Source organism: Lissotriton vulgaris, chromosome 6 (assembly GCF_964263255.1).
Source record: "Lissotriton vulgaris chromosome 6, aLisVul1.2, whole genome shotgun sequence".
NCBI lineage: Eukaryota > Metazoa > Chordata > Amphibia > Caudata > Salamandridae > Lissotriton > Lissotriton vulgaris.
The window spans coordinates 1,409,041,126-1,409,055,129 of NC_141694.1; the positions used below are offsets into that span (position 1 = coordinate 1,409,041,126).

General features: G+C 45.5%; 1 protein-coding gene across 2 annotated transcripts in view; it reads left to right on the forward strand.

Annotated features, from left to right (window-relative positions):
* Positions 1-14,004, forward strand: part of ARFGEF3 (ARFGEF family member 3) — a 475,184-nt gene that overhangs the window by 203,305 nt on the left and 257,875 nt on the right. For both annotated transcript variants that reach the window (XM_086927524.1, XM_086927525.1), the window contains exon 5: positions 7,048-7,116. In XM_086927524.1, coding sequence (XP_086783650.1) covers positions 7,048-7,116 — 69 coding nt within the window. The remainder of the gene's footprint in view (positions 1-7,047; positions 7,117-14,004) is intronic.

The window sequence follows — 14,004 nt, forward strand, 5'->3', positions numbered from 1 at the left end:
TGACAGTAAGACATGTGATAGCTATTGACTCGTCAATACCAGAGTCCAATATGAAATATACATTTTAAGACGTTTGTTTACAAATGACTCTCCTCATGCCCTCACATAACATTTGGATTAACCTGAAGGGTGACATCCTCAACATGCACTCCAGATTGCTGGTCCCATCAACTATAGTTGTGTGTAAGTACTCCAGGATGTATGACGTTACAACGCATACTTTTACAACACCTACCTTTACATCGCAAGTTTTACATCGCATACCATTACAACGCATAATGCTTTTGGGCGCTGCATAGTGAATAGTTTAATTTACTATTCCAACTCCAGTCCCCGTGGATGGTAGGGAAGGTGTTGGATAGTACATTAAACCTATTCCCTATCCTAGAGCGCCCCCCAGCGCTATGCGTTGTAATGGTTTGCGTTGTAAAAGTTGCGTTGTAATGGTAGTTCGTTGTAAAAGTTTCGTTGTAAAGGCTGTATACCGTACTCCATAATAAGTAATTTAACTACCAAATAAAACCATTAGCACCCCTTTCTAAATATTCTGGTCGAGGATGTAATATGAGCCCCAAATTATTTTGTTAATACACAAATGAATCCACGTTCATCGTCAGAACAAAGTCTATTTTATTTAAATACAAGGCAAGCCTTTTACTGTTTTTTGCTGAATATGACATGCCCATCAAACAAAACACTTCATACTGTTTATTTTCCTTTCCTACTGGGTTGGCATTTTTGTAATGCACAAGTCTTTTTAGCGAGTAAACACGTTAGATCTCAGAAAAAAATGCTGCACCTGCGTGCTCTCTGGGGACTTGGGTGGTAGCGACTCAGGAGCCTTGCCTCCCTGGGATTTCAAGCCAGTGGAGCAGGCCAGTGCTTGCTGGACTTAGGATTGGCCATTTGGGCCAGTGGGTGGGGCAGGCAATGGATGGGGTAAGTAGTTAGGGAAGACATTTTGAGTTTCCTTTAGGTAGGTTGCATGTCAATCGACCCAGGGCAAGAATTTCTGCCTACCCACCCACTCTGTATATAATTAGGGCACTTTGAATGTGTTTTTCTTTCTTTAAACCTGTGAGGTAAGTGACGAGCTGGAAGTGTACAGGCGTGTTTATAGTAGTGTTTTTGTCAAACTAGGATGTTGTTGGTTATTGAGCAGGTGCAAGGCAGTGTTGATACATTAAGTAAGGGCAGATAGAGGGAGGAGACGACACCAACCAAGATGGCCGCTTAGTCTCCCGGCTCCGCCAACCTCCGTCCTACGCTCTAATATCCTGCCACCTATCCTGATTTCCTGCCCCGGATCCGTGTGTGTGACCCGACTTGCACTCCAATGATGTACTCCCGGAGTTTCTCCGACATCGTGGAGCGGAGTAACGTCGAGGATCGATTTGAGACCTAACCCAGCCGAGAAGCCGGGGTCTCGAGTGCTGGCCTAGCCGGGTCCGAGTTGAACAACAACGGATTGCTGAATGCGGTTGGGTCCGGTCTCTGGAACACTCGGGATTTTGGAATTGCTTTGCCACCATCTGCTGCCTGGTGCTCTATAGGAGGTGAGGTGACGAGGACGCTCGGTGCTGTGTTGCGGGGCTCCCGGTCCAGGGGTCCGGCATTCATACCACAGGCACCCCTTGGGTTGGAGTCTCGCTACGCGCTACTGCACGCTAACAGTCTGTCCCTCATGGCTAATACCTGCTCCGCCTAACCTTCCCCCGGAGAAGGCGCCTCTCCGTGGGGACCACCATGCCCGTGGGAAAACGGAGGCTGACGGAGCAGGCTCAAAGTGGCCCGTCATTGCGGACGGTGCTGGAGGCCCTTGTGGCACTCCAGGGGACTGTTGAAGCACAGACCCGCAGCCTGTTGTTGGTGGCGGATGGAGTCAAAGGATTGAGACCGGATCCTGACTTGACGCCCGAGACCCGGCGGCCAGCTCGCCTTTCGATTGACGCCCCGGTGGCGTACTTAGGCCCGGCGCTGGAAGCTGTATTTGCCCCCATCGCAGTGGAGCTACCCGAAAGTACTGTGCTTGGTGATTCAATTAATCTGTTGAGACCCCCGGGTTTGCAACTGTCAGAACATTTGTGTGCTGTCCCCACTTCGGTTCCTTTTAATTGGGACAGTGAACTGTTTTGGACTGTGTCGACCCCCCTCCCCAGTCGGTCTATCAAGATGGCGGATGGGATAAAGCCTGGCTTCGGAGACGGGGAAGGGCATCATTTGGTACCAGCCGACTACTTTGGGACCTGACGTTCCTTTTTCATCTGTGGACCCCTGTTCTGCCAATTTCTGTGTACCATTCGACAATTTGAGGACGGGGCTTTCTTCCCCTTACGGACTCAGCAAATTTCATTGACGGGGCCAAGGCTGAGATTGTTTTCTGGGTTGTTCATTGTGGTATTATGGTTAACGGGATTGTTTTATTGAATTAACGGAGTCCGGGGCGGGGTTGGTTAGGTCGGGGGCGAGAGACCGGGAGTGCGTTGAATAAAGCCCTCCTCCATTTCCCCTCTTCGGGTGGGGTTAATTTCTTTTCCTTTTTTCTCTGTTTCTTCTATATTTCGGGTTTCGGTTTTTGGGCAACAGGCACGCTGCTAGGGGGGTAGGCCGTAGTCATCTGCAGGGGTGCAGGGTGGGGGGGTGGGGGACGGGAGTTTTGTTTTTCTTTGTTTCTATGGCCTTTTTTCTCTTCTTATCTTTCTTAGGCCTTTTCTTTTCTCCTTTTCCGGGTCAGTGTAGTGGGTTCCTTGCCAGGTCCATCTCTGCTCTCATATCTGTGCCTCAACTCTCGCGATGTTTCGGGGCCAAGGGGCGGGCATAATTGTTGGCGCGAACCGTAATAGTATGCTTGTTTATCCTGGGTGTCGTTTGCTTAAACGCCACTGACCTACATGAAAAGGGATTCACTGTGGACACATTGCTATTTTGCTCGCCCCCACTTCGTAGCTTGAGTAATTGTACGGCACCTGATCCTTCTATTTTATATTATAAAATGAAACCTTTTGTATCCTGTTTCTAATTTGATATGTTTTCCAACCAGTACGTATTGTGGACGTAGCGACTATGCTCCCGGGAGGCTGGGTCTGAAGTTTTCTTCGTAGTACTGTGTTGCAATTGCTTAGCGGCCAGCCCTGGGGGTTGTAGGCCCGTGTTTGTATCTGGTTGAAAATGTCAAATAAAGGTTTTCAAAAAAAAAAAAAAAAAAAAAGTAAGGGCAGATAACATCACATAAAGATATAGCAACCTTTTTGAATGACCTAACATTCCCTAAGTTAACAGAAGATGCCCAATCGGAGATGGACGTTACAAAAAGGGGGGTTGAACCCATGCAGTCGCGGGGACCTGGGCGCTATATGGTATGTGTATGAGGGGGGTCCCCGCAAGGGAAACGTGTTATGTTGAACACACACGAACACTAACACTTGTTTACACTTTATCAGCTATATAAACATCAATCAGAAAAATTGAGAAAGGTATTGTCCTTTATTTTACAATACCAGGTATCAACCATTATCTGATAAATGGTTGATACCTAGTATTGTAAAATAAAGGACAATACCTTTCTCAATTTTTCTGATTGATGTTTATATAGCTGATAAAGTGTAAACAAGTGTTAGTGTTCGTGTGTGTTGAACATAACACGTTTCCCTTGCGGGGACCCCCCTCATACACATACCAATCGGAGTTGGAGGCTCCTATCACTAAAACAGATATTAATGAAGCCATTAAAGATCTTCTCAGAAATAAGACCCTGGGCCTGGATGGTTTACCAGCTGAGTTTTACTTGGCATGCGCCGAGAAACTGACCCAGAGCCTAGAGAATCTCTACAAGTCGGCGATGGAGAAGCACATTCTTCCAATAACCTCCATGCAGGCATTGGTTGCTTCCCTCCCCAAGCCGAACCGGGACCCCTGGGACATGTCAGGCTATCGTCCCCTCTCATTATTATCTACCGAGTATAAAATACGTAGTAAAATATTAGCTAAGCCCCTCCTCCTCTACCTCCCAAAACGTATCCACATTGATCAGTGTGGCTTTATACCGGGCCGCAGTACATCCCTAAATATTAGACGCCTTCACTATATTATGGAAACTGCAGCGGTTTATTCCCGCATAGCTGGGTACCTCTCTCTCGGCATGCAACAAGCGTTTGACATGCTTAATTGGACTTACATGCTGACTTCAATGGAAAGATTTGGCATCCTACGAGGCTACTTGGGATGGATGGAGCTATCATATACTTCCCCCACTGCCCGGGCCAGGACTAGCTCACACATATCTTCTGTTTATTCCATAACCAGTGGTACCCGACAGGGATGCCCCCTATCGCCATTGCTGTTCGTTTTGGCATTGGAACCACTACTCATTAAGCTCCGCAAAGAGGCCATAGACTTGGGAATTTCAATAAATAACACACCACACCTAGTTTCTTCAAATGTTGGTGACATTATTCTTTATCTAAAAGACCTTACTATAATCTGAATCCTGTGTGGACTATATTTAACCATTTTGAACAGATATCGGGCCTGGCCATTAACTCTAATAAATCATATGTTATTATATGCGCCATAAAGACTCCCCAGACCCGATAGCTTTTGGTGACCTTACAATAACGACTGCCCCATATACTTTTAAGTATCTGGGTATGCAAATGTATAGAGCTTCCAATGACCTAATTGATGGCAACTTGCTGAAGGCGATAAGATCACTTCTGATGCAAGTTTCTCTTTGGACTTCTTTACCACTGTCAGTGATGAGTAGCCATCTCTAAAATGGTGATGCTTCCCCACCTCTTATATTTTTTTTACTAATATACCGTTGATACTTCCACCTCATATCTTTTGTAGGCTTAATCCACTTTTGTCAGACCTTATTTGGGGTAAGGGATGTAGGAGAGTGGGCCTTGCAAAGTTACAGCTGCGACCTGAAGAGAGAGGTCTGGGCGCACCAGATTTCCGGGCATATTGCATGGTCAGTCAACTGTAGTGGTTGTCCTATTGGCTGGCAGGGCTACATATTCAGGAAATTGGTAATACACCACAGCTTCGTAACCAGGGCAGCCTCCACACTCTACTTCTCCAACATGCTAAAATTACACCCACAGTTCCCGCTTTGCTTAAGACAGCATTAATGTACTGGAGGAAGACTCTTCAATACACAAAAAGGGCCCTATCATATTCTCCCAATATCCCCCTGCTCGGGATACCCAGTACAAATGGATTCATTTAAAAAAAGAGCGGTATCCCCATGTGCACAGGAAGGGGTATCGACGGTTGGAGCACTGTTCATAGAGGGCACACTAGCAGATCATGACAATTCATCCGTAATCAAGGGGTTCCCTTGACATTGTTTCTCCTTCATGCCAATATTTCTCATTCTGTCAAACTCCGTTGGTCCCCCTAAAGGGATCGAAGCCCCTAAGCATGAACTAGTATACGCAATTTATCTAATGGGAGATGGAAGCCATCTTACCTGCTGGCTCTATCGGGGTATCCGGGCACACTCAGGAATACTGCTGGCTTGACTCCGAACTAAATGGTCCCTAGAGTTGTGGAGGGAGGTAATGAATCAAGAATGGGTCTCTATTTTAGAATTCCCCAAGAAAGTTTCCCGTAATGCTAAATTTAAATATATCCAGTACATGATACTGCACAGAGCGTATCTCACACCGCACCGTCTTAATTGTATATACCCCTCCGCACATCTTTCCTGCCCTAGATGACAGGAGGCGGCTGCGTATTTGCTTCATATGTTTTGGGGGTGTCCTCATTTACAAGTATACTGGCACACAATTAGTTATAGAGTGCAGTTGGTCACTGGTACAGCTGTTTGGTCGTCGGCAGACAGTTGTCTGCTGGGTCTACATTAACGCCCCAAGTGGCAGAAGGTTCAGTATAGATTTGCTGATTTGGCCATACTCCTAGCGAAACGAGCCATCACAATGAGATGGAAGTCTGCTTCTCCCCTACACCACTTTCCTGGCAAATCGAAATGATCCCATGGGGTACTGCAGAGAGTGCAATTATTAAGGCAAGAAGAATTTAGAGGCCTGCGTAAGATTCCTAACTCTATGGACTGGGACCAAATGCTGGAAATATTCAAAGCCATAGATTCGCTGACTCCTCCGGCATCTCCGATTGGGCTCGCTTTCCCCACATCTCCCACATCCCCATCAGTCAACCAGATCGAACCTGAATAGCACCATATTTTTCCATGCCCTTTATTGCCTGGGGATACAGAAGTGCATATGTGCTATATTGTTTTGTCTCAATTAAGTGAGTACAATCTCCACACAGGTTTCGTTGTATAATAGTGGGCCAGAGAACTGGAGGGGTGGGGGGTAGTTTTCGTTTTGTTTTTCTTGTGTTACTATTGTAATATATAGATAATCACAGGGTTTTCTAATAACCGAATCCTCATATATCGATAGGATTTCGTATTACTCAGAACTAATGTGTTTGCATATTCTTTTTATTGTTAAAACATGGGCGGAATCGCTGGTACTCATGATTCCTACCCTCTTATTTCTATTCTTATTGTCCTCTGAATCATATATGAGACATATGTGTCCTGTCAAGTATAAAAAAAATCAATAAAAATGATGTTTCAAAAAAAAGGTAAGGGCAGATAACAAAGGCTGATTCCCCTGCAGCGCCGACGGATCCGCTCAGCGAGCGCTTCATACAATTATTAGTTGTTTGCAGGTTAACAGTTTTGTGGGGCAAAATGTGTCGTTTCAGGAAGGGAGGGTTGGTTGGGGGGGCAGTTGTTAAAGTAAAAAGAGGATTTTGCTTAGCTGAAGGACAGGTTGTTGGACAGGTAAAAACTATGTATTACCAGGCCAGTTTCCAAGGTATACATGTCTCATTAAATATTCACATATTTTTGTAGTGTTTGGATTGCATCATCTAGCTCGATTAAAAATTGAGATTTTTTCTGCTCTGTCATTCCTCACGTCCCCAAATTGCTCCGACCCCGCCCCCCCAACTCTGCTCCACCGAATTACCAAAGATCACAAATCAATAACCTCTTTATTTTGTGTACAGGTTCTTCTCTGCATAACCTACTCCTCGACATTTGAGCTGAATGGAAGTTCGGTTCTGAAGATCGCTGAGGTAAGCCGGCGCCGCTCTCCCGCCACTTTCACGCCTGTGTCACGCGCACCACGCCTGCTCTGAACATAGAGGCCACTTTAAAAGCAAACCGGGTAGAACTGAAGGCAACTCGGTGTTGATAGATTAGAATATAGAAAGAGTGTGGAACATTTCCAGGGCCCCGCCACCGGCCGCGTGCCCCTGTAAAGAAAGGCCTGCATTTCTATTATTTATTCAGTGGAGTGCATTAATGAGCTGGCTGACTGGTACAGCATGCGCTCTCCAAAGTACTCTCAAGGCATGAGGCTGCCAAAGTGTGAAATGCATGGGAAACTCTGCTCAATGCAGCTGTAATCATACAGCAGGCCTATTGAAAATCCTACATGGCAGCAAGAGTGATATGGTGGCTCAGTTCGACAAGAGTTAAAGGGTGTTACTATGGGGTATCAAAGACTAATACTAAGGGGGTTTATAATGACTTTTTTCAGTGCTGAATGGGCACTGTTGTTGATTAAAGGATGAGTACTGTGGAGATTCTACAGAGAAAGTAATATGGTCATTACATTGGAAAGAGACAAAGGAGCTCAGTGGGCAGGGTATTTTGAAGTTTTGTGGGGTGAGTATACAACGGGGGCATGAAAACTCTGGATTCTGAGTACAAAGGGTACTCTAGGGGTTCTAATATGAAGAGTAGATGGAAAATGTGTCCTGGAGGCGCCATATGAATGATGTACTGGATAGAAAGGATATCCCGGAACAACATAGGAAGAATACTGTAGATACCGGGTAAAAAATGTACCCTTGGGGCTCCGTTGGAATCATCGGCCACATGCATCAAAGTACTGTTTTGCGATTCCTTATTTGCGATTTTTAGGGAATCGCAAATAAGGAATCGCAAAATGGGATGCATGATTTAAATCGCATAATATTTGCGATTCGGTAAAAATCGCAATTTTTTCCGAATCGCAAATATTATGCGAATTCTAATTTGCGATTTCGCAATTCCCATTGATTCCTATGGGCCAATAGACCCATAGGAATCAATGGGAAGGCATTGACATTTTGCGAATTTCAATTAGCGGTTCGCAAAATGTTAATGCATTCCATGGGTGCAGGGGGAAGTCCAAAGGACCCCTCCCTGCACCCCTGAAATGTATTTTGAAGTGCATGTTTCACACACACGTCTTAAGGACATGTGTGTCTGTAACATGACAGTGTGTTAAAATGCAATTTTGAGCATTTGAATACATTTTCGCAAATTACCATGAGGTTCACCCTCGTGGTAATTTGCACCCCCTAATTGCGAATTCGCAATTTTAAAAGTAATCATGCATTGCTTTTAAGGAATCGCAAATTTGCGATTCCTTAAAAGCAATCGCATTTTTGGAATTCGCTACAAATAGCGATTTTGCCAAAAATGTTTGATGCATCCCAAAAACCAATTTAGGAATCGCAAACGGACGAATTTACCGATTCGCACCGTTTGCACTTCCTAAATAGGTTGATGCATGTGGCCGCATATGTTAGGTATAGGGTAGAAAGGGTATCCCTGAGGTCCCATGGGAAGAATGCTCTGGATACTTGGTAGGAAGCGTGCCCTTGGGCAGCGGCGTAGCGTGGGTTGCCTGCGCGCGGGGAATAGCATGTATTGCGCCCCTTACCCGTGGACCATTAGCACTCCCTGAGTCCAGTATTGAGACCCTTAGCCCCCCAAGCTTTTTTTCTTTTAAATTTTGCACCCCTAAGAATTTTGCACCCGGGGTAACCGTCCCTCTAGCCCCGCCGGCGAAACGCCACTGCCTTGGGAGCTCTGTAGGAATAATATTATGAATATTGGGTGCAAAGGGTGACTTTGGGGCTCTGTAAAAATTATCTTATGGAGAATAGATCGAAGTGGAGCCCTAGGACGAATACTATACATACTGGGTAGAAAAGATGCCCGGACACAACTGTAGGAAGGGTGCTTTGTTCGGGTACTAACTGCAATCTCTTGCCAAATTTCCTCAGCTAATAATTTTAGCAGGTTGTTTGTCTGACCTGGTCCATTTCATCCTTTTATTTTCATTTTCTTTATTTTTGGAGCTTGTATATATTTGCAGAGTGAAACAAGGCATATAAAAATATAGCCAGGGTTGAACCTCCAGCGGTGAAGTTGTAGGTTGTAGATATGCAAGGCGTTCTGTGTAAATTGATTTACTTTTTCACAAAAGATTGCCTTGTGTTAATTCTGCTCTATTGTGTTTGATAAATTGCGGCAGAGAAGTAATTTGTTAAAAGAAATGGTGAGAACAAATCTGGTTAATTAGGCAAGAAGTGAAGTCAGGTCAGCATTTGGCGCTTAGTTTTTCTTCTAATGATGTGCGCGTTTTTTGGCCTCACTCCATTGTGTTTTTATTGATTTCTTCATGGTCGATCGTGTGAACTGAGCCGTCCTGTGGAGAAAGCGAGCCTCCCTGCTCTGCAAGGCGTGGGTTGGGTTCATTGCAGCAAAGCCAATCTCTTGTATGCTTCGCCTGGGGCTAAGAATGGAGCTGTTCCTGCTTCACTTCTTTTCTGTTTATACAGTGCTGACTTTTTGGGTGTGCTTGTTAAGGCAAATATTCCACCCCCCCTCTGAGAATGCACCCTTGGATGTAGGTACATTTCGATACAAAGCTATCCGGCGTAAACAGTTTCTGAGTTTGTGCTATATAAAACTTTTTTAAATCGCTCTGTTGCTCTATGCCACTGGCAATGTTTTTATTCAATTTTTTTTCTTTAGCGAAGGTATGAAAGAATATACATAAGCATACCTTGTTTATTAACTCAAATCCATGTCTTTTAAGTCCAGTGGCAAATAAGAGGCAGGCAAGAGAGTTTTAGTGGCCCATGCGGAAGTCGATCTTCATATTGGGTATTCATTCTGCCATAAGAACAAAATTCATGTCAATGAAGATATGACGTGAACCTTAATGACGAGGAAAACGTGGCTGCATTTCGATACAGTTTAATTATCTTCGTATGCTCCAGGTTCACCTCCTCTGTGGAGGACCATTATTTAAAATTATCATGGCTCCTCCATCACTTTGGTTTTTGGGCCAAAGGTGCGAAGTACAGACCACACAGACGCTCTTTTGTGTGAAAAAGTCCGCTTTATTTAATTCAGGTGCACATCACAAAATTGAACTTAGGCCATAGCCTTACAAAACTAAACCTCACGAGACTATTATTCACCTACTTTCACTTACTCCCCCCACCCTAACATTCCCACCCATTTTACATCCTTTCTATGCAACTGTTTAACTCCTACTCTATATTTAACTGTTGGCCTTTAACCGCATGCGCGCTAGCGGTTTTCCCGCTGAGCGCTGCGATTTTGAAAATCCCGCGTTACGTGACAAGGTCAACTCGTCACACGCACAGCACAGGTAACGCCCATGAGGAGTTGACCTTGTCACACGCATCGAAGGGGTTAACTCCTGTAAACTTTAACCTACTTCTATTCACATCTAACTATCTAAGTATATTACATCTTAACTTATCATTTGTGGCTTCCTCCCATTGTAACTTTCCTGCCACCCCCTTTTACTCCTTCACCTCTCTTCACATCCCTAATCCTAACCTGTAACCATGTCAAATGTAGCTATTCTGTAGTTTCCTGTGGCTATTTCTAGCTTTACCAGCACATTCAGCATTGCCCAAAGTAACTGACAAGGAGTCACCAATTTTCCATTATCGCGACAAAAAAAGCCCCATAACTGGTACCCCTGATTACGTTGAGCTTAACTCCCCAACTGACTGGGCACAAGTCCGCATCTGGGAAAGCACGTAACAACACTGTCTTCCCCTTACATCTTTGGTCTGTCTTAGATTGTTGAGGTCACAGCTGTAAGCTACACCACTCCCCTCCTACCCCACCACCTCTGTCCAGTCCCACCCTGGCACTTCTTTCCTCCCCAATATGTCTGACACTCTGAACGCCCCAAAGAACATGCAAGACATTAATGTTGAAAACAAGAATATCTCCCCCCTCCCTCTGCATTTTTCTGGCAGCACTACGAATACGCTACCTTAGAGTTCCCTCGACACTGGCCTCCTGAACGGTACCCTGCTACCCATTTTCTTTGCCCATCCTTCTAGCATACATCAGCCCAGTTCTCCTGGCCGACGGTGCATAACCCCAAAACGGCTTGCCCATGAAGGTAATCTCTGAAGGTAATCCCTGCCAGCTTCCCTGTAATTGTAATCCAAGATAACCCCTTTTCGATCAACTTCAGGATAAATTCTTCCCTGACCCAAACCTCTGGCCTTTGCCAAGCACCACCGGCTAGAAACTCCTGCCAAGCCTGCCTGTATGATTTCCTAATGAATTCCGCCAAAGACCCTACCACCAACTGCAGAATCCTTTCGCGCCCATGGTCCAAAATCCCGATGGCACAGTTGTCTTGACCTCGTCTGCCTCTGTGGTCAGCCCATGGAACCTCTCCCACTGTGGTCGAGACAAAGCATCTGTGAGGTCATTATCCACCCCTGGCACCTCTCTGGCCTTAAATGCTGTACAATGTCTCAAACAGCCCATTACAAAGACCCACAGCAGCTTAAGTACCTGTGCATCTCTTGCCGACTGTTTATTCACCACATGTTCCACCGCCATGTTGCCTACTCTGAAGATTACCTTCCTATGTACCAGTTCCTGTCCCCAGAGCGTGACTGCCACCACTATAGGAAAAGATTCTAGGATGGCAATGGTCCTGCCCCATGCTTCCAGTTCCCTGGCCACTCTTCGGCACACCTCCTGCTGTGCCAGTACAACCCAAAACCGATGCCTCCTGCAGCGTATGAAATTTGAAAGTCCCATTCCTTTGGGGCCTTCATTGGGATGCCATTGAAATCTTCTAGGACCTGCACCACATGCGTAGATCATCTTTGGTACCCGCTGACAAATACATATGGTGGAATGGTAACGAGAGCCCCACTAAAGACAGGCTAAGTCTCCTACAGAATATCCTCTTTGTTCTACCTACTCTGCACACTAATTTCAAATCCCCTAACAGTACCTGTACTACCGTAACATCACTTTTGGCTGTCAAGCAACATCTGTCTGCATGTGCAGTTTCTTGCCCCCCGGGTGGCGCGTCCCATGGCCACTGAATTCAGTTAAATCCCCAGAAAATACAACACTGTGCGTGGACCTTGTGTCTTCTCTGGCACTAGGGGCTCTCCTAGTTCACCCATGAGCTTGTAAAACATTGCCAACTGCTGTTGACTGTCTGTTGAACCGGGCTGACCCTCCAGGAAGGAGTCGTCAAAGTAGTGTGTCACTGTTTCCTTGACGATTTGCCATGCTGGTAAACTGAAGGGTCTCTAAACTTCATCCCTTGCTAAGGCACCCAGTTGTTTCTCTAGGCTATCTAGAATTTTGGTGAGTTGCTGTTTGACCCCATATGTTATTTTCATACATTCACTCTTCAGGATGCGTATCATTGCATCCCAGTCCATGGCTCTAGTGGTCGCACTGCCCCAGGTGCCAGTAAAATAGTGATCTAGCACCTTTGCCACTTCGTCCGGAAATACTTGGTCTGTCAATGCTTCCTTACTCATTCTCCATAGTGGCACCGCAGGGACATGAACATGAATATGGAAAGTGACCAATAGTGGTGAATGATCTGAATTACAGTTAGCCAGGTTTGTAACATCTTCCACCCACCATAGGGCCACGCAGCGAAGACAGTAATCAATACGACTACATGTCCCTGTAGCCGTAACATAGCTGGAGTATACTCTACTCTGTGAATGGTGTGTTCTCAAAACGTCTTGATGCCCCACATCTTTCATCATTTTACGCAGTGCACCTGTCATCGCTGTTTTAGTGTCTACCTTTGGGGGGTAGTGATAAATCCTACCATCTAGTACACAATTAAGGTCCCCAGCCATAACTATGGCCATGCGCACATGTTCTAGGGTGGCATGCAACACAGTACCAAAAAATGCGGGATCATGGGGGAAATAAAATTGCAGCAGAGGAAACTAAAATCTTTGAAACAGAGAAGGAAATTCACACAGAAACCCTGTGGGACAAAAATGGCAAAGGGCAGAATATGATTAGACTTAGCAGAAAATGTTAACACATGACTTGACTTGACCACCCTGTTCCATGAAAATATGCAGATGGTGTGAAATGACCAAGCACAATGACACAAGTAAGGATAGCAAGAACAAAAAGGAAACACATTGACATTGGTGGATGACACTAGCCACAAGACACCATGGCACCAGATAAGTGGGTCACAATAGCAACACTGGTGTCTGAGCAAACCATTAGCATTGGGACGTAGGGCGCAGAGGCTAATGAATAACTATGTGAATGTTGCAGACCTCAAACCACCCAGAGACCACATTGCACAGTGATAGCACCAAATGTGGAGGTATGGCGTTGAAATACACCACTTGAGATATCTAAAAAGCATGTTCAGCGGTTATACATAACTGAAACCTGGATTAAAAAACAACCTTCACTCTTAGCTCCTTTAGTGTATGTCATTGACATCTTACAGTATGGTAACACTAGGATCCATATGTCTGTAGTGCACGGAAGTCTGTGATGGCAGCAAATTATGCTGTCCCTAGGCACAGAGAAGAACTTTGTACCTTGCACATGGGCTACTCACAATCCTACTGTCAATGAGGGCTGGACAGCATGTGACACACATGTGCACAGTATACAATGAGGGGGAGGAGAGATCTGTGCGATCGAAAGGGCGAGAGTACCACTCTGGGTGAGTGGAAGGTCCACCCACAGTTGCGCCCTTCGAGACAATGTGTTGCAAAAGAGAACTGGGCTGTTCCTGGGGAGGGTGTATGTGAAGGTCACACCTTGTTCTCTAGCTCGAGACTAGACTAGACAGTGTAGAAAGTGGTCGACATGTTTCT